Source organism: Amia ocellicauda, chromosome 10 (assembly GCF_036373705.1).
Source record: "Amia ocellicauda isolate fAmiCal2 chromosome 10, fAmiCal2.hap1, whole genome shotgun sequence".
Taxonomy (NCBI): Eukaryota; Metazoa; Chordata; class Actinopteri; order Amiiformes; family Amiidae; genus Amia; species Amia ocellicauda.
The window spans coordinates 3,475,337-3,496,894 of record NC_089859.1 but is presented as its reverse complement, the minus strand read 5'-3'; the positions used below and the strand labels follow the sequence as shown (position 1 = coordinate 3,496,894).

The 21,558-nt window shown below is 45.3% G+C and overlaps 1 protein-coding gene across 1 annotated transcript; it reads right to left on the bottom strand.

The window, feature by feature from the left end:
- Positions 1-57: 57 nt before the first annotated feature.
- Positions 58-7,528, bottom strand: LOC136759731 (serine/threonine-protein kinase N2-like). The gene is made up of 12 exons (XM_066714734.1): positions 6,890-7,528; positions 5,980-6,634; positions 5,679-5,779; positions 5,443-5,503; positions 5,165-5,256; positions 4,885-5,055; positions 4,728-4,790; positions 4,553-4,629; positions 4,305-4,447; positions 3,990-4,097; positions 3,653-3,733; positions 58-2,066 (listed from the first exon to the last, which is right to left on the bottom strand). The coding sequence occupies exons 2-12, from the start codon at positions 6,607-6,609 to the stop codon at positions 1,878-1,880; spliced, it is 1,716 nt and encodes a 571-aa protein (XP_066570831.1). The 5' UTR covers positions 6,610-6,634; positions 6,890-7,528; the 3' UTR covers positions 58-1,877.
- Positions 7,529-21,558: the final 14,030 nt, after the last annotated feature.

Sequence of the window (21,558 nt, the reverse complement as noted above, 5' to 3'; positions counted from 1 at the left end):
TCACTCGATGATTTAAAGAGAATTTCTTAAAGGAATAAAAAAAATGAATCACAAGTATTAATTTATATGGTTTTTATTTGTAAGTGTAAAATACAATACCGAATAAACAGCGTTGCCCAAGCCGAGGGGCTCCAGGTGAGGGCTTACTTGTACCTGCTTCTCTCCGGCACAGAAGCCTTTGCTCTGTCCGGCTCCAGCCCAAGGGGTATCGCCAAAGACCCTCCATTGAAACAAGACCGTCAACTCCCCCTTTTCTTCTTTGAGCCGCAATGCATTGTGGGAGTAATGGAGTTGCGGTGGCGGGGCTTGTAATCGAAGACGAGACGGATTGGCGGCGATTCAAAAAGAACAGACAGCATGTGGATAATTATTATAATTATCATAAGTAGTACTGTATGTCGTAATGCTGAAGGTGTTCGGCATTTAATTGTGGCAACACAACCAATAATAATAATAATAAATAATAATAAATAATGAGAAAAGTAATAAGAAGAAGAAGAATCTCTTTTTTCTCATTTTTCCGCTGGATGAGATTCTGTACATTTTACCTGAACAATTATTATTAATATTTCTTTGCAGACACCCTTGTCCAAAGCGACTTACAAACTATCAGAGCAATACCAAGTGCAATAATAAGTGCAATACAGTGCAATACAATAATAATACAGTGCAGTTCAGGCATAATCCATTTTACAAATGTAGGATTCAGAGTTTACACCAGTGTGCGGAAGATACAGTCAACACTGTCTAAGGTCTCACATCCTAGATTGTAGAAGCTGATCAGTGCAGACAGGATGTTTCAACACAAAAAATGCCGAACACTTCCGAGACATCAGTATTACTGTTCTTGTCAATGCATTGTAAATGGCAATAATAATTATAACCCACACGCTCGCTCTCACGTTTCGAGTTGCCACCGATCTGTCGCCCGTCTAGCACAACCAAACCAGCCTGAGGCCCGTGTCATGAATATTCATGAGCCACTGCTAGAGACACTCGTAACGCGCTCGCCAGGCCGGTGGACATTGCTGCTGACGTCATAACTCATGTGTGTTCAGCAGGCGTGTGTGTTCAGCCGGCGTCTCCAATACAGTCCAGGTGCATCGTGTTAAAAAATGCATCTGTTTTTTAAATAGAGCTTTGAATATGAAATGAGCAGCTTCTCCGTTATATAGAGGAGGAGAAATCTCTGTTACTCCCATAATGCACCGTTTCGGTTCAGAGGAAAGTCCCGATGTGAAGTAGGCGGAGTTGACTCAGGAGGTTTGGATCGTCTTCCCACCAACGCTGTTCATCGTGCGAGCCGGACTGAAGGAATGTCCATTAGAGCAGAAAGCGCAGATTGGCCTCCTGGACAGCAGCTCTTATAGCAGGACATCTCCTGGACATCTCAGCACTTTTATGCCCGTCTGACTGAGCAGATTGCGTCCTGACCGCTGCCGTTCACAGCACTTTTAATGAAGTCCCAGGGGCCCTGTGGTACGAGCGCCTCTCTGCCCCTCGGGACGCAGCAGGGAAGGGGCTGTGTGTTGGGCACAGTCTCAGCTCATGGGCAGCAGGTCATACGTGCCCTGTGTTGAGCACTGCACGGGTTTACAGCACCGTCACTCTCTGACATGGGTTCTTGTGAAACGCAGTCACACACACACTACTCTTACTACTACAGTAGGGCAGGATAGCAGGGTGACGAGATGATACGAGTTTGAAGCCACACATGATGTGATGCGTTCCTGAGAGAGAGCTCAGTCAGACGGGCATAAAAGTGCTGAGATGTTCAGAAGATGTCCCTCTCTGGGACAGTCTGTCTGGCTGTCTCTGTCCCTCTCTGGGACAGTCTGTCTCTCTTCTAATGTCCTGCTGTTCTGGTGTCACCAACATTACCACCAATCTGCCACATACTGGAAGCTGCTGAAGATGTCCTGCTCCTCCAGAGTCAGTGCTCTCTCCTCGAGAGGCGGCGGCGTGAGGATGGGCTTTGCGGAGTGGTCCAGGGCCTGGAAGCGTTTGGCAGGGGGCAGAAAGGGAGGCTCCACTGTCCTCGCCTGCATCCCAGCCCAGTCCACATCCTGGAACGAGAGAGAGGAGAGGGAGGATGGGACAGAGCGGTGAACAGGGGATAACACTGACCTTTTTGGCCACTAGCCACTGTGTCTGGTAGAAGGAAAACACTTACCAGCCACTTGGTATTTTTACCAGCCAAAGGCAAACATCACCAGAAATGCATGACGGTGCGTACATGTATCAATCACCATAACAGAAGCTAATCGCACACCTGTATAGACTAGACAGGTGCGTATGAGGGGAAAGGATCTGGGTAGAAACAACATGCTCCCACACAGTTTCTACTTGCAAGTGTTATAAGCTCTTTAACCAAAACACTACATCTGATTAAATTATAACACTTGCTAGTAGAGACAGTGTGCGGGAGCATCGTTTTCCATTTCATCAATCACATGCAATAACATGGCAGCTAATGGGGCTCTGGATCAACACACTAAACTGACACAGGGGTGTTATATGGTGCCTAACGTCCTTTCCATTGGTCAGTACCAGGCCTGTGCTCTGCAGCTGCGCAAACGCCAGTAAACAAACCCACGTTTCTCTTCAGCAGAATCTCCGCACGTCTCGATCGCAAATCGTTTCCCATAAATGAATACCTTGTAACTGATGCAGTTGATGAATAGTTATCTAACACAACCTTGGTAAATAAATATCTACGTAAAAAAACATTATTAGAAGCCGTTTGGAAATGGCATAATAACAGCAGAGCTGTCAACTCTCACGCACCTCGTGTCAGACTCTCATATTGTTCCCCGACATTAGCACAACCTTTTATTGTCACAATTTCAAATTAACTATAAAGGTTGTGACTATCTGTTTTATAAAGGAATATTTTGCAGTCACATTTGTAACTGACCGACCAATATATTTTTCTATATGTGCGCTCGAGTTACAGCAAATAAAATATAAATAGCAACAGCTTGCTGTGTCTGTAATATGAATGATGTGTTTGTTGCTCCTCTTTCCTTTTCTGTCATTGCTAGTGTTGCAGAAGGGTGTTTGGCTTTTTGGTGGGTTAACATATCAGCTGTAGATTCATGGTAGTTTAATTGCACTGCACACATTATACAGGTTTGTGTTTGTCTGTAAGGAAGCCATGGGGCGCGTTGGAGTGCAGATTTCCGCAGAGATGCGCAGATCTGCAGAATTGCACCGACTGTGCGTATATGGACTTTGTTTTAGAATTATAATAGTTGCATTGACACTCTGATCCAGGTTCTTACAAAGTCAGTAATTATGACTTTGAAAAGTCATTAAAAGTCATTATTTTTCCACATCCTTAACCACCTTACTTCTGCTTCATTGCTCTCTGTGAAATACGTCCGACTGCCATATATTAAAAAACAAAAACATGATATTGCGGTTTGCCAAATCAACTAAGATACCAACACTACAACCTCAAAAGAATTTGTATTTTGAAACATATCGACCAATACGCGAGGAGAAACTAAAAGTTCCCGTATACTTGTTGGCTGCCCGCCACAGTGGCTGGGAAGATTGACCGATGTACCCGCCACTGGCTAAATCTACCCGCATTCACCCGGTGTTCATTTTACTCCCTGGCGGTGAAGCGGTTGCCTGCGCCACGTACCTCGAAGAAGGGATGCCTCTTCACTTCCTGCGCCCCTCGCCACCCGGCCCCCAGGCGTCTCTTGGGGTCTTTCTGGAGGAGCTGCGGATTGAAAACAACAAGGAGAGGCTCGTTATTGTCCATCGACGGACCCGCAGTTCAGACGTGCTGCGAGAGAGCAGTTCTCGCAGTTGGCAGTGCCAGTGAGCGCGTGTGCCTTGCCACCGGCACGGGGTCTCTCTCCAACTCCGTCACGGTTAAATCACAGAGACACGCCTTCATCACGGCTGGTCAGCAGGACAGCGAGGCACAAACTGCAGGCAAGAGCTCGTCACAAGAAAGAACAGCCGATACTGACCCCTGAGAGGATGGACACGGCCTCGGCAGACAGGAACCGGGGGTAGTGGACTATGTCGTGGACAATGCTGTGGGTGAGCTCCTTGTGATCGCGACCGTTGAAGGGAATCTACAGCAAAGGGACACAGAGAGGACATTAAAGGGACACTCCCGACCGAACCTCTGAATACTCACAACATACCGAGACACAAACTGGTCAGTTCACGCCCGAGACGTGGCTTATAAAAGCAGATCGCTCATAGCACACAAAATCACACTCATGGCGGCAATAACCGCCATCCCACCAAGAACCGGACCTGGTGCGATTGAAACCCACCTTTCCGACCAACATCTCATAGAGCAGGACCCCAAAGGACCACCAGTCCACGTCCCGGGTGTAGGACGGCTGGGTCAGCATCTCTGGGGCCATGAACTGGGGCGTCCCACAGATGGTGCTGGCCCGATCATTGACCCCCATCCCTGGCAAGAAAAACGGAGAGTCGGTGAGAAACGCATCGCAGGACAGGTGTGAATCAGACATGACGTGCCAGAGCAGGGAATCAATACGGTTTCTTTTTGATGCACCTTCTCTGCAGAGGCCGAAGTCTCCGAGCTTGACGTAGCCGTCTGCGTCCATCAGCAGATTCTCCAGCTTAAGATCCCTGCGATAAAAACACAGCGTCACGGGTTTGAACTCAGCGAGACGGTGCATCGCGTGCACTGTGCGTGTCGTGCGCATGTCTGACGAGCGGGGACTTGCCTGTGGACGATGTTGCGTTTGTGCAACGCCTCCAGCCCGAGCACCACACAGGCGGCGTAGAACCTGTCCAGGAAAAGAGACGGACGACAAGAGAAGCAGTTACATCGCGCGTCCTCCGCTTCTGTACTCACGTCGTGCGGCTCGGAGCGTCACTTACACGGCCCGGGGCTCGGAGTACATGTCCGTGTAGATGCCCGGCCTCAGGTCTCCCCCCGGAGCCCACTCCAAGATGAAGGCCACGTGATGGGCCGTCTGGAAGGAGCCGTAGTAATCGACCACGAAGGGCTCATTTATCAACGCCTCCAGGATCCTCTTCTCACACAGGACGCTGAGGAGAGACGACGGATAGCGTGTGAACGTACGTGTAGACACAGCTGGGGCGCAGAAGACGCAGACACAGACCCAGAGGCGTCACTGGAACACGGATGAAGCCATACCTGTCAATCAGCCCACGGGCCACGATGTCCGATTTCTTCAAGGCCTTGATTGCCACCATCGCTCCGTTCTTTTTGTACTCAGCCAGGACCACCTGTCAGAGAAGGACAGAGTGCAGATGAGCGACTCCCTCTCTCAGCCACAGGATCTACACTCTGCACACGGGCATTCTTCAATACATTTGAGGGTAAAAAGGGTCAGAAACAGTTCAGAAGCGTCTCCACATTCTCTTAGAGCTGCCGGCACTGCGCCCACGGTGCCTCGGGTGACTGGGACGTACCTTTCCGAACCCTCCTCGCCCCAGGAGGCCCATGCACTCGAAGTCCATGCAACGATCGCCTCTGCAGGAGAGAGAGCGGGGGGCAAGAGAGAGTTAATCCAGAGTCTGAAACTTTGCCATAAATAAATCACAATTCAGGTCAAATAATCTATCGTTTCTGCTTCGCTACATCATGCATTGACATTCAGAACTTGCTTAAAAATCACAGGAATGGAGTTAAAAGTGTTCAGAAGGACCTCATCTCTGGTGGCGGTGGACCCGTCTTCAGCTCCAGATCTGGCTGCTGCTCCAGACAATCGAGGTCGTCCAGGGACACAAAAACGTCCTCCTGGGCATCCTGCAAATGGAGCACTTTCATGTGAAGAGGAAAGACAACAGCACAAGCGTGGCCCCACAATAGTTTTGCCCCTTAGGGTTATTACTGACAAATAGTATTTTAAAGAAAAACACATACATGCACACATATAAGACTGGACAAGCCTCCGAGCCAAACACACTGACAGGACAACTGTCAGGTCCCTGAAAGGCTAAACACACCTGCCACATGTCCAGGGAGCTCTGATCCACGATGCCAGGGGTGTCTCCGCTGGAGGGGGCAGAGAGGCTGTGCATCTCGATCTGCCCCGCTCCGGGACCGTCCTCCTCTCTGGCACCGTCCTCCACCTGGGAGCAGCTCTCATTCACGATGCTGGGGGTGTCTCCGCTGGAGAGGGCAGAGAGGCTGTGCATCTCGATCTGCCCCGCTCCGGGACCGTCCTCCTCTCCGGGACCGTCCTCCACCTGGGAGCAGCTCTCATTCACGATGCTGGGGGTGTCTCCGCTGGAGAGGGCAGAGAGGCTGTGCATCTCGATCTGCCCCGCTCCGGGACTGTCCTCCTCTCCGGGACCGTCCTCCTCTCCGGCACCGTCCTCCACCTGGGAGCACCTCTGCTCCACAATTAAGTTCCTGTCTTCATTGGAAGAGGCAGGGAGGCTACACGTCTCGCTCAGATCCTCTCCGGCACCGTCCTCCTCTCCGGCACTGTCCTGCACCTGGGAGGAGCTCTGATCCACAATTGAGGCGCTGTCTTCGCTAGCGGGCCCCTGGTTACGTGGCCTACACCACCACCAGGCCACGAACACCGCCGCTGCAGGCACCACCGCGGGCAAGATGGAATAAATTCTCATCTTCTCTGGGGATCAGTAAGAATACCTATTGGGCAAAAGCAAAAGGACATTACAATGAAAATGTCCAGATACTTTTTCTCGCTGAACAGGTTTCACACAGGAGACTCTGGTCAGAGTCCTGCTATGAAGGGGAGGGCAGGGGTAGAGAAATAATTAAAGAATTGAACACTGGACATGACACACACACCCCCCTCTGGGTGGCGCTCACCACTCCACCACTAAAGGAGTAACATTTATATTTACAAACCACTGATCAATACAAGGAATCACTTTAACTTACTATACGTCCTCCGAGTCCTGCTCTCTCTCTGTCCCTCTGTCTCTTACTGCCGCACACGTCTAGGCTCGCACTGGAGAGGTCGTCCGGTCTCTTGAAGAGCGGCTCAGGAACTGCGGGCTTGTCGCAAGGAGAGCCAAACTCTCTCTCGATCCACTGTGACGTCACAGCGCCGAAAGAACGCCATGTAGCCATGGTTACGCGTGACTGCTCGGGTGTCCCGGAAAGCACGCTTCCGGTCCAGGGCCCCTTACTCGTACCTTACTCACATATGCGTCCTGGGCCCCTTACTCATACCTTACTCACATGTGCGTCCTGGGCCCCTTACTCATACCTTACTCATATGTGCGTCTTGGGCCGGGAGCAAAATTACACCCGCTGGTCGAGGTGGCCGAAAGTGATCGAGGCCTGTCTGTCAATATGAACCGCCACATGAACGGGCGACACCGTGGCAGTTCACTTACACACAGCAGTGATGACGGTGCGGCAGCAACACAGAGACACAGGAACAGCAGAGCAGCTGCAACCTCAGGTCCGTGTGCAGCGCCATGCACTGCGCAAGCGCCACCGCCTGCGCTACTCACGAGTTCCCTCATGAAACTACACAGCTAAACATGCTGTCCGCCATGCAAACTACACAGCTAAACATGCTGTCCGTCATGCAAACTACACAGCTAAACATGCTGTCCGTCATGCAAACTACACAGCTAAACATGCTGTCCGCCATGCAAACTACAGTTAAACATGCTGTCCGTCATGCAAACTACACAGCTAAACATGCTGTCCGCCATGCAAACTACACAGCTAAACATGCTGTCCGCCATGCAAACTACACAGCTAAACATGCTGTCCGCCATGCAAACTACACAGCTAAACATGCTGTCCGTCATGCAAACTACACAGCTAAACATGCTGTCCGTCATGCAAACTACACAGCTAAACATGCTGTCCGCCATGCAAACTACAGTTAAACATGCTGTCCGTCATGCAAACTACACAGCTAAACATGCTGTCCGCCATGCAAACTACACAGCTAAACATGCTGTCCGTCATGCAAACTACACAGCTAAACATGCTGTCCGTCATGCAAACTACACAGCTAAACATGCTGTCCGTCATGCAAACTACACAGCTAAACATGCTGTCCGTCATGCAAACTACACAAGTAAACATGCTGTCCTGCCGTGTGTAACGGGCTCGTACGCAGAGCGATTCCCACACGACAGCACGTCGCTGCCTCAGTGAGACATGTCTTCATATTTCCAATCAGATCTGCTCAGGTTGTGCCCCCGCCTGCGCATCGCTACCACTGTGTCTGCGGACTGCGCAATCTTCCTCAGAAAGCCTTCATGGTGGCGCAGTGTGATGGCCATTTGGCGCACAGTGCCAGTGAAGGTCCATGTGCTCGCTCGTTATTGCGCAGGACGCGCTCAATCTGACGCACAGCTTGCGTGCTACGTGCTCACGACGCGGACGTAAAGACGATTGCTCGTTTTTTATGTTACGATTAAATCGCTGCATGAGAAATGCATTGGATCAATACACTACTACGTCTCCTGTCCGATTATGATGTCAATGGAGATCAATAAGGCTCAGTGCGCATCTGTACATATTAGTGCTGTTCTCATAAAGAAACCCTTAGTTTCACACACACCGGGCTGGGACAGTCCTGGCGGGACATTGTATTTACAGCTCTGCAGACAGCGCAGTGGACAGTGTTGTGTCCATGTAGTTAACACAGCTCTTGTCCCCTGTAGCAGACTGTGACACGGCTGAGCCCAGAAACCTGGAGGAAGATGATATTGATTTATTATTTTGACTTCTTAGCAGACACCCTTCTCCAGGGTGACTTACAATATATCACATTATTTTTTACATTTTCAATTTTTGTTTTTACAACAACTAGTGCACATTATGCATTAGATGTGAACTGTTTATTTCATTAACGGTACATTTGCAAGGGTCCACTTGACTGTGTTTACATGGCACAGGCTGTTTGTATGTACAGTGATACAGCTATAGAACAGAGGCAGTGAATGCATCGAGATTTAGCGTTTCCAGGCTGGTGTTGTGCTTAAAATGCACTCGAAATGACAAAGGACTCACACACAAAGAAAATGGTATGCCTTTTGTTTATAGATCATTTGCCAGCATTGATTAAGTGATATTTATGCGCCTGGCTGGAGGCTCGGAAGAGCGCGTAAAGCTCCAGTCACATCCTGCTGAGCGTGAAGCCAGCGAGGCCAAGTCTCCGTCCAGCATCCGCTTCACACTCGGCCTTCCAAACCCCGGCGCTTGGGTGTTGTTCAACACTGAACAACAGCTCCTGGTTTTCTGTCTTGGTCTGTATTTAATCTATCTGATGCACATTCACCTGCTTTATGATCATCAGTCTCACCAAGTCCAAACCATGTGTTGGCTTTTATAGAAGAACAAAACAGAGCCTTGCAGAATTGTAGTTGGTCTTTGCAGTGTCTTTGAGTCTGTTCCCAAACCTGGGTCCTAAAACGTGTCCACCAAGCGTCTTCCCTGTCACACTCACAGCGCAGTGGACATCTCATTCTGCCAAGGCTGTAAAGGTTTAGATTATTTAGATTAAACACATTACCTCAAGCACACACTGTCATTCATGTTCCCTAATTGATGCACAGAAACGTGGTCTTAACATTTCAAACGTCCATCTCTGGAACTTCAAGACGTATCCACTAAAATTGTATTATTCTGTATGCTTATAATACAGTATACTGTATTTGTGAATATTATTTTTCTAATTTTACTTGAGTGTTTTATTCACTGTGCAATAATTGTGAGAATGTTTTCTCTTGAATGCAGTTAAATACGTGTAATCGTATAACATTATTGGACAATTCTATTTGGGTTAGCTGGGTCAACACCTTCAATATATGTTGTTCCTGGATTTTGTGATGTAACTTTTTGCACTTATGTTGTAAGTCGCCCTGGATACGTGTGTCTGCCAAGAAATAAAAAAATAAAAAATAAATAATAATAATAATAATAATAATAATAATAATAATAATAATAATAATAACACATTTATTTGCTTAACCGCTAAAAGTGCTAAATTCAGGAGTAATATGCAGACACTGCATTTATTCACTGGACTGTGCAATTTGAAGCATACTGTGATAAATGATACATGATTATGATTAATTGTTACTCCACAAAGCACAACAATGCATTTATCCTCTACAATATTTTCTCTAAACAGATTAAATGAAGATCTCAATTTGTCTTGTCATCTAGACTTGATATAATTAATTGCAGGGGCCCATATTGTCATATAAAATTCAATATAATGACCCTATCGGATCGGAATGATCTTTTTACACATGACTGACGTGAGCCACACACAGGTATATTGAGCGCCTATCTGTCTGATTGCTACTCTGTGTTTGAATGCTGCCGGAGGAAGTCCATACTGAGTCGAATGTCATCGCATCTTCAGTGCTTTGACTCACGGATGCGTCTCTCGTGTCTGAGTGGAAAGAGACTGTGGCAGTTGATTCATATCAGAATCGTTCGGTGCATTTTGGATCCGTTCTGGACCTGCTTTAATTTAGTTTGATTTAATCCATGAATCTGAAGTATCTTACACAGTGTGTTAATATGAATCAACAAGCACCAAACAGCTTTTCATATTTTGTGGGACTTGGTAAGTATAGTTACTTATTTTTTGCACCAAACAGGACTTCATTATATCTGGGAGACACAGATTGAGATCTCTTCAGTCTTTTTTCAGACCCCTGCTTTAACAAAAGCCTCCCCCATGTTTCCACATTCTTTCATTAAAACTAAAGTCTCATGTCACCTGTTCAACCGTAAGACATTAAATTCAAAGCTTATAGTCTGCAGCCCTCTGTGTCACGAGACTTTTACTAGAGCAAAATATTTTCAATGTATAATGTATTGCTAAAGAACGACAGATACAAGTACGGCTTCAAACTGAGTTCCTGCATTATATATAAAGAAACAACCTCTAGATGCATGAGGAAGATATTCCAGTGTGATTAGTGAGATATACTTAAATCACAGCGCTCTGAGTGCTGTCCACTGCGCCTCACCAATCGCTCTAATGGAGGATCTGTTACACTAGATGATTGTATTTTTTGTGCCGATCATATTTCTTTCTGTCATATTTTCTGTTTTTGCTGCTATCAGCATGTTTTCCTTTTTTATTGTTTTATTCGGTCATTTCTTTCTGTAAGTGCTGTGGATGCCTCGCGTCCTTCAATAAACACAGCGGCGTATTTCACATTCAGCAATAAGAAGGATTGTGCCTGCTCAGGAGTTTCTACCGATTCATGACATTTATTTTCCGGCCCTCGTATCTGGTGAGCAGTTAGGCTTGTTATTGTTCAAGATCCATCACCTTAAAGAGAAAGGGGCCGTGCTTTTAACCAGCATGAACCGCAAGACAGAAAATCCTCTTTCCTCTCTGTGTCAGGACCTGTGGTGAATGGGCCGAGCTGTTATTGCTTTTACATTTCAGCCTTGCAACACGGTGCAGAGTCAGTATCAGTGGAGTAGCTCACAGTAGCTCATAAAAAGAAAATTAAAACACTTCTTGAATTGCTCGCTTGCTCAACTCGAATCTGCCCGAATGGAGTCTAAATAAAACTGTCAGACACACAATCCCATGCTTTGAAAAGTACCTACATATTTAGTGTCTGCACTCAATGCATTGTAGATTGACTGTGCTGCAACAAAACAATACCGCAGCTCCACTACAGCTGTTACTCTGACGTGAGCTCTTCCGTGTGGGCCCAGATATCTGTGAATGCTTTCCATGATTGCATTTGAACAATATAGACACAATAACCCCATTCTCTGAGCCTTTGTTTCATGTGTGATTGACTTAGTTGTGTATTCTGTTAATATTGTTACCTTGGAAAACAGTGTCGCACAGGTGAACACATGTGAACAGAAGCGCTGTGCACTAAGATGCATTAATAGGTAATCCCCACACAATGAAGCTTTCAATACATATGCTGATGAAATGTGTGATGATTATCTCCTTTTGTTTATGCTTGATATTTCATCCTATTTCACGATGAACAAAAAACAACTTTGGCCTGACAGACAACAATACAAAAAACATACAAAATGAAAGAGTATGACCTTCAGGTTCAGGCTGAAGTGAGTAATTGCACAAACCCCCTAAGAGCCCTTAGTGAGAGCCGCAGCGCTGCTGTTTGCCACCTGTAACGCATGATCTGCTCGTGAATGTTAAACAGGAGCCACTAGCGCTGCTCTGTGACTCACTGCCGAGGTTTTAAAGGGACATCGTGGGGAGGAAGCATTATGGGTCGTCATTACATCCTGGCACAGGTTAGCAAAGGTTAATGACAGACGGCCGTCCACCGCCGAGACAGATCAGACAGGAAATCATGTTCATCAGCCCTGCCAACATGTATAAATCACACTGAGTGCACACGTGTCTATACTTTGTGTGTCTGTATTACAGCTTAGGATAATGTACAGAGAGTATATATAATGCCAGGAGCCCCCAATCATCCCTGTTTCTCTCCCAGAGTAGCGTACAGCAATTATTAATGTTGATTAAAGGGGCGGAGGTGGGTTTCAAACAATAGCTCTGGCTGAAGGTGATTAACGTTAACACTTCGAGATGATCACTAATTGAAAGCCTGTAATTAGTGGGTTGAGAGGAGGGGAGGCGGTGAGACAGATTTGTGTTTGTGTTGTTCAGTTGGAGGAAGGCGCTGTCCTGGTGTCGCCCGGAGAGATTTGAGAAGAGCTGGAAAAAAGTTGCAGTGCTGTTGTTTCCATCACACCCCCCTCATCAACTAGGGTTCCACGTCATCCAAAATAGCTGGACACCCCTCGGTGAAGGAACACCTTTTCCGTTCCTCATGTACAGTTAGGTCCCTAAATATTTGGACAGTGACACAACTGTCATCATTTTGGCTCTGTACGCCACCACAATGGATTTGAAAGGAAACGATCAAGATGTTATTTAAGTGCAGACTTTCATCTTTAATTAGAGGGTAGTTACATCCAAATTGGGTGAATGGTGTAGGAATTACAGCCATTGTTATATGTTGTCCCCACAATTTTAGGGGCCCAAAAGTATTTGGACAAACTAACATAATCATGAATTAAATTGTGAGTTTCAATACTTAGTTGCAAATCCTTTGCACTCAATGACTGCCTGAAGTCTGAACCCATAGACATCAGCAGATGCTGGGTTTCTTCCCTGGTGATGCTCTGCCAGGCCTGCACTGCAGTGTCTTTAGTCCTGCTTGTTCTTGGGGCATTTTGACTTCAGTTTTGCCTTTAGCAAGTGAAATGCTACTCAGTTGGATTCAGGTCAGGTGATTGACTCTTCTTCACCTTAAAAAAAGTCTTGGCTTGCTTTCACAGTGCAGTGTGCAGTAGTGGTCAGGGCTCTGGACTCCGGAGTGCACGGTTGTGGGTTCACTCCCCAGGTCGGGGCACTGCTGTTGCACCCTTAAGCAAGGTACTTTACCTAGATTGCTCCAGTAAATGCCCAACTGTAGAATGGGTACACATGTAAAAATATGTTGGATAAGGGTGTCTACTAAGGAATCAGATAATAATTAAGAATCATCACCAATTCAAAGCACTTGGGCTCCAGCAGGGGAGTATCTAGGTGGCATCCCATCATGGGATTTTAAACTCCCAGTTGTTAAAGGCTTCCTCCTTGCCCCTCTGATGGATCTTCAGATTGACATGGTCTTTCTCCAGGTTCATGCCCCTGCGTGCGGTGGTATGCGTCCATACATGATCTGCTGGGCAGGAAGAGCAAACCTGTGGAGGAAGGGAGAAAACAGGAGCCCAGTCCTTAGAAATATGAGCCTCTGTCTCCCTTCCCAGGCAGCCCTTGTAGGGGCAAGTGTCAAACAGGGCTAAACCCCTTCTGTACATGAACACTCAAGTGGGGAGACAACGACTCACAGCCATCCAGGAGACATCTTTCTGCGTATTTGTGAGGCAAACGTGTGTAGCGTTAGCCCAGATATTTCTGTGGGTTTCAGGAGGAAAATCTATTTTACAAGCCCATCTGTAGCCGGATGAGATCTGCCCAGGAGACCAGCGTGGCTTTGTAGAGGCCTGCTTCGAGTGCGAAGGCTCGGACCGCCCTGTAGAGCAGCGGGGAACCCACGAGTGCGGCCTGGTGTTGTCCATGGCGCAGAGGTCAGATGGTCTCAGGCTGCTGGCAAAATAGCTGGCCAAAAAAAAGCTGTTATAGTTGTGAAATTATTGATATTAGTAATAGGGAAAAGAAAGAAAAGAAATAACAATGTATTTATTTAATGAAATAATCTCTTTACATAAAGCAAATTACAGAAAATATATTGTATTGCTCTTCCTTGGGGTGGATGAGGTTTATTTCTGTTGATTGAGCCCACCAGTCTCCTTAGGACCCAGACCTAGACCAGTACCTCACCTTGCAGCCTTAAAGCAGTGGTGGGATACAGGAGCATAGTATGATTGCATCTTCTCAGCCCTGTAATACATTCATACTATCGCCTATTTAGCAAACTATGACAATGGCATTCAAAAACAGACTGGATAGGATCCTTGATCACTTAGTTATTAATGGACACCAAATGAGCACGATGGGGCGAATGGCCTCCTCTCCACTGGACACTTTCTTGTGCTCTTATGTTCAATGTTTCACTTCCCTCGCGCGTCTCAAGCCCCTGAGACTGAGAGCCGGGCGTCTCTGAGCTGCTGATGCTGACCTTCTGTTATGCCATATTAATTCAATAATATTTGATAATACAGGAATTTAAATTTTCAATAAATAAATGGGAATAATGAATGAAAAGGCCAACTGAGAGAGAGAGAGAGAGGGAGAGAGGGAGAGAGAGAGAGAGAGAGAGAGAGAGAGAGAGAGAGAGAGAGCATCCACACACACATTGTAGTCGTTTGCTCTTGTTTTCAGACAGATAAGGTTTAACTGAAGGAGATACCTGGAGTAACATTAGTATTCACTGTGTCTCCATGCTATGAAGTTTCACTTATCTGAGCTTCCCATCAACCCACATCCGAACATCTGCCGAGAAATAGAAACCCTGACTGCTGGTGCGCTCCCAGTAAACACACGCAGCCCAGAGAGCGGCTGACGCGGATGAACCCTGACAGGGAAGCCCACCCACAGCCTGTCTCTATTGCTCTGGCAGGGGGCCTAGTTACACTGCATATGAGGGGACAAGAGCTTTGGCAGTCATTGTAGTGTGAGTTGTTGAGCTTGCATAGCAATGCAATTAGCGCGTTGTCATTTAGGAACATAATTCGCTTGGGTTTGCATTATTTAAGAAAGTCTGAAAGGTGGTTTGATTACTCTTTTATTAACTTCTCAATTAAACCTTTAAAACTGCATTGCTGTTGTTTGCGGGGTTCAGTAGGTTGTATGGTTTTATACACACTCCCTTCACAGGCTACAAAGGGGGTACCCTGGTAGTGCGCCCCCTGGCTGCCCATGTCTGCCTACAGCCGGGTCGAGCGGGGGCAAACAGGAGCAAAAAACATCACAACAGCACTGCAATGATTTGAATGCTGTACTCTGCTCTGTAATGAATCCTCAATGAATCAGACAAACCAGGCAACAGTTGTGCAGTTGTCATCTCAGGACCCCACTGCTGGGAAAACACAGGGAGGTGTCCAAAATATGAATCTATGAATAATAATAATAATAATAATAATAATAATAATAATAATAATAATAATAATATACAACAGTGACGAATGGTGAAACTTATACAAAACAGAACAGCTATGTGAATGTAAACAATATAAAACAATGAAGAGAAGCGGCACCATCTAGTGGCGTCTGAGCGGAGAGGAAGACACAGGTCTGGCTGCAGAGGATTTACCCTGAGTCACAGGTACAAACAGCACAGACAGGCTGGAGAAGGGGACGCAGAGAGGAAGGGGACACAATATTTCTCAATATATTTAAATATATATATGTATTGTAATCTATTTCATTATGTTGTCAAAATGTGTTTCAATACATTTCCCCAGACATGGAATAGTGTAATATATGTATAAAATCTATTCTAAACTGTTCTTGACACTTTACTTCACTATGGGAAGCTGTATTTACTCAGCGGATCGACAGGAAGGTTTCCACAGATAAACTCTCACTTGCTCTGTACAATTAGACTGCATTGTCCAAAGCACCACCTGCCCCAACTGGTAATGGCTTTTGAGTAGCTTTCCAAAGACGTTTAGAGAGATTTATGGACAGTCAAACTGAAGGGAAGCTGTCGTTTAAAGACGTTGTCTGATATAAAGTAGGTCAAGACACTGTGCCACTAAATCCAGTCGTCTGTGAAAGTAAAGAAAGCAGGAGCTGAGGATGTCACTCCCTGCCTCCGAGCTAGGAAGCAGGAAACAAACTGCAATCTGTAAAGACTGTCACTTTGTGGAGCTGTGTTTAGGCGTCAAATGGAGGTGAAAGGGACCTGTACACAGGTAACGCAGCGAGTCCACACTGCTCTCACTTAACGCAGTGAGACGTTGCGCTCCTTCAGGTGATCTCCCCCCAGGAATAAACATGTCACACAGCAAAGTAAAGATCTGAGCCAGCTGTACTAACTTCCACAATTGAAAGTCTTTCCCTGACGCACTGAACGTGTCACTGTTTACCCGAGGGACCTGTCCCACTGCACCAGTCTTAATAACTCTCCACACTGTGAGCCCAAACCCCATACACTACCTTTATCATGAGTGTAATAATGCATCATAACATATTACACAACCAAACACACAGAAATATCTACATGCATACATATATAGATCTAAGTTTACAGTGACCTCTTGTGGATGATTGGTGGTTTGTATTTACACCTTCTGCAGGGCTTTCTTAGACAGTACTCTGGGGCTTATTACTTATAGATTTCATTTAGGTTTTGACTTTACAGATTAACTTTGACTCTCATAACAAGCCCCCCTATAACACCTTGTCCTGATTTGAGCAGACGGCACAAATTTACAGTTCTTGCCACTCAATTAAGATAGTACTGCTTACAAATTCTGCCAATCTTATTAATACTCATCCACAATCATCCATATCACCTTGTGGCGTCCCATTCAAGAGAGACTGGATAATCCACCGCATTGTTTCCAAATTTTAAGCCATTCAATACACTCCTGAGCCAAAGACAAGACAACACTTAATTAATTAATTAACTTTATTAATTAATCCTGGCCTCACCAGCCAAGACAAGTCATTCTACATTGCATTGTATTGAAACTCTGAAAACATTAAAAGGTCTGCAAATGTAATCAAAAGAGACATATTTTACTTTTATCAGTTTATTTATTTTATATTTGTAGTAGAAATGTTATGGCCCCACTATAAATCTCATTGCTCCCCCAGTAATGAAAAGCTGGAGCTGGAGAGATCAGGATTGACACACAGACAACGAGGAAGAAGAAGAGAACAATCTGTCCAATCAGGGTGATGAGGTGAAACCCAGCGCCACAGGGCCGAGGTGCGACACTTTCAGCCGCTCCCAGCTGGGCAGGAAAATTGGCATCGTGAGATTATGAATGTAGCTGAACCCTCAGCCTCTCTCTCCTTGGCACCGGGCCCTGCTGTGGCAATTCAGACTGGAGACAAAAAGAGAAAGGAGGTAGAAACTCCATTGGAAAAACAGCGCAGGTGATGCTAACGAGAGCTGACAGCGCTCACCAGTGATCAGTGCTCGACCAAACGCGGGCAAATCAGCCGTGCTAATGCTGCCGTCACAGCCAGCTGGAGCCCGGCGCGGCGGACGCTCTCTGCCTGCGGGCGCTGGCCTGGCTGGCCCCCGCGCACCACGGGCACACGGACCTCCGGGGCGCCGAGCAGAAGGAACAGCGATGGCTGGAGGTGATACTATTCCCACAGCCACCTGATGCAGAATACCTCACTGTCAGCGGCACACACCGCACTGTAAAGGCATCGTACAGCCCTTTCACAGGTATGCCAGATAAACAGGCACTCAGATTCACATCCATGGTGTGTTGTCATCTAATACAGGGTCTGTGAACTCATTCTCCTCCCCTTCACGTCATTGTTACACAGGTGGACCAGTCATCAAGCATATAAACCCCAATAAATATATATATATATAAACCACAATGATTCCCAAAACATTTGCATTCAGGTGAAGTTCTTATTCCAAATGGATGGAAGAACGATGCTTTCCACAGGTTCATTCATGCTTCATTTATTTTCTTAATGGGAAAACTGCCCTGTTTTCTCCAGTCCCTTCAGTCTGCGGCCGCATGGAGACTGCCGTGCCACACCAACCCCTTCCCTCGGCCACAACTGACTACGAGTATCACCCAGATCTGTAGGCCCAGCCGTCTCCGACCCTCAGGGCTCGACCTGCACTTCAGGTAGGTTTCCCTGGTGGAGCCGCGGCCTTTGACTTCAGCTGCTCTAAACAGCCTGACAGAAACATGAAAAGTGACATACAACACTGGCACGTATGACACTACACAACAAACTGGAGTGAAGATTTATTAATGGTCTGCAGGTTTGTCTACAAAAGACAGGGATGGCCACTGATATCCGCTTTCTCTGCGCTATAAATGATTATCGTCACGTCTGCACTGTAAAGAGATCCCATTATCCCCAAGACAAATCAAAGTACACAGGGAGAATATGATTTTAAATGTGCCTCGACCATGCTATTTCCCCACGAGTCTTATAAAACACGATGCTTTACAGCTGCCTGGACAGCGCTGACCGCAGAAAGAAAGATTTACTTCTTCCTGTCCATTAGAAACAGCTTTAAATCCATACCAGTAGATTTCTTACATTAAAGTTCATAATTTACAAGATCTCAGTGTGAATTAGAAAACCTTTCAAAGGCCATTAGTGATTTTTTTATAGATAAAAAGTGGAGTATTTTGAAACTTGCTTTACTGTGCTGTTAATAAAGACTAGTCTTTCAGCACGTCTTCCTCATATATATAATTTGTGCTTTAGAACAGCGGTTCTCAATCCTTATTTATATAAAGTCATCATCCTTTGTGACTAAAATGAATCCCTTGAAATGTACTGCAATATATTTTAAAATATGTGGCCCTCTTTATAGTATACTACAAATAAAGTATATTGCAGGGTAAATAATATATCACATACAATTTATACTGTAATATATTGTGCTTGCTGTTGCCCTGAGAGTGGGAAATTGATTACATTTGGTTTAAAAGTATTTATTTACTTTTAGTTAGTATTCACATTACAACACAAATTCACAATGTATATATTGATAGCTCATGTAACGGTCCTGTTATAAATGAGACAGGTATATTGTGTAATCTGTGACAATTGTGTTGTTTATGCTGTATTTTACTAAGTACCATGTCCTTTTAGTGGTGTGTCATCATAGTCTCTGCTTTTAAAGCGCAATAACTATTGAGACGATGCACTTTTTTGACCAGTGCACAGCAACTTATCCAATCCAATCAAATCTTAATTATATTTTAATTAAGTTATAGAGAGCACAGAATACTAATTTTCCAAAAGGCCCCCAATTAAAACGAAAATGAATGCTTCTTAAAGGTTAAGGTCAGTATACATTCAGCTGATTGGATGCAGGGAAGTGCCAAACAAGGGTAACTTCTGAATTCTCCCAGAATCCCTTGCCCACACTACATCTGACCAACATATTTTGCCCTTAATGTATATTATATTATGATATTATGACAAATGTGTTTTTATTTTGATATTCCTTTGTGATAAAGCTCTCGTGCCACAGTGAATGTGTGCTCGATTATAGCGCTCGCACACGGGTGGATGTGTGCTGTAGTGCAGAACGTGGGAGAGATGGAATCTGCTCCAGAGCCCTCGGTGTAACCATGCCCTTAGGCTTCTTGCCAGTTGAAAAACTGTAGTCAAACAATATCAAACTGTAGCCTCAGTCCATAACTCAAGGTCCACAGGCCGTGTGTCTGTTGTCTTCCATATTTAGCTTCCTGAGCTGCTCTCTCGTCTTTCTCCTCGGGTCCTTTCAGACACACACCTGCACCTGGTCTGTCCCTTATTCACGGGGTCGGCTGAACTTCGTCCGTGTCTGTTGGGTGAGTAGACCCAGCTGAAGTATGAGACTAAACTCTGAGGCGTCTGGGATTCACGGTGTTCACACAACAAGGCCAGGGCTGCACACTCACTCATGAATCTTAACACTGACCCAACCCCTCACAGTGTCACAGGGGCCATTTATCCTCATCTTCAGAGCTCTTAGGAGGACTACTTAGATGTAATGGAATGTAACCAGATCATGAATTAAAACGTACTCTGCCGGCTGTGTCAGTATTCGCACCGAAGCACGGATAAGTGATGGTTTTGTGGTGCGTCCCATATGAGCACCAAAGTTCATTGCTCCATGATATATTACTCATTCTTCAAATCTCTTATGGCTCACTTTGCAACTTACTGTTCTGATCTGGGCAGCTCCACCACACAACTCGAGGCAACGACTGTCAGCATGTGTAGGAAGACAGGAACCAACAGAACATGGCTGACATTTACACGCATGTCAACCAGCGGCACTACAGTAATAACATCCCTTCTGTACAAGTCAAACACAAACAAGTGCCTATTTTTTAAAAGGTATAATAGAAAAAACTTCAACAAACTAAAACCTAACACACATATAGTGTTGTGTTATGGGAAAATATATTGATATAATTAAGATTTGAATCAGCCTGTAATATTTTTTCATGCATTCCATTAAACAATGTTTAAATATTACTATAAATATCTTAAAGAATGCCTACATTTAAAATATAAAGTTTGTATAATATATAGGCTACTATGTTAGGCCATGTTACATCCTATATAATATGAAAGGAAATGTTGTGGCCTTTCATTTGATATCAGATGCATGTTTAAGGAAAATCCAGAATGAAATATAATATTTATTTTGTTTCAAATAGTTTGAGAGAAATTCTCTGAATATTTCTGTGATCTGGGGTCTAGGACCTTTGAGAGCCAAGATTCTGGTGAGGTATTTAAATTGTAGAATTTGTAGATTTATGAGGACTCGAGTAAAGGCCATAAAAGTGTCCAAAGACAGAAAACGCTAAACAGCTTCATAGATAAGGACAGGCTAGTGATGGCCGGTGGAAAACTAAAGATAAGGTGCTGAGATTTGCAAAGGAGAAAAATGTAAAATGTGGGCCTCTGTAAAAGAGACTGTGAAGCAGAGAACTGACTGTATTCTGAGGCCAGAGACTCAAAGATGAGTGTTTGCGTCTCTGTGTAAAGTGCTGTATAAGGGATCTCTCAGCGTAGCTCAGTGTTCATGTGTTCATGTCAACAATAATAGATGGTGCTTCATCGCACTGCAGCTCCCTCTAGTGTCGGTGCCCTGTCCTCACTTTCATATACAACACAAATCACAAAATCAAAAAACACAGGAATTTCAACTGTTTGTCAGCAGCATTACACAAACCTAAGGATATATAACTTGTATGCTTGTTGGTTCCTGAATTTGAAAGAAAACTGTTGTATAACAGTAAGTATAAGTCATGCAAAGTCATGCTGCCGTGCAAGTCTTTAAAAAGTGCGTCACCATTACTGTAACAGTCTGTGTTCAGCTTTCACTCCATGTTTGTCACTCTAATAGTACAAAAATAAAGTACTGAAAGAAGAATGT

Bases quoted from the DNA above. Each gene is read 5' to 3' on its own strand.
- LOC136759731 (XM_066714734.1), bottom strand. From the start codon at position 6,609: ATGAGAATTTATTCCATCTTGCCCGCGGTGGTGCCTGCAGCGGCGGTG. The intron at 5,780-5,979 runs GTGTGTTTAGCC...CTCCATTTGCAG, and splicing joins GCTCCCTGGACATGTGGCAG to GATGCCCAGGAGGACGTTTT. The intron at 5,056-5,164 runs GTATGGCTTCAT...GTCTCTCCTCAG, and splicing joins GCCCGTGGGCTGATTGACAG to CGTCCTGTGTGAGAAGAGGA.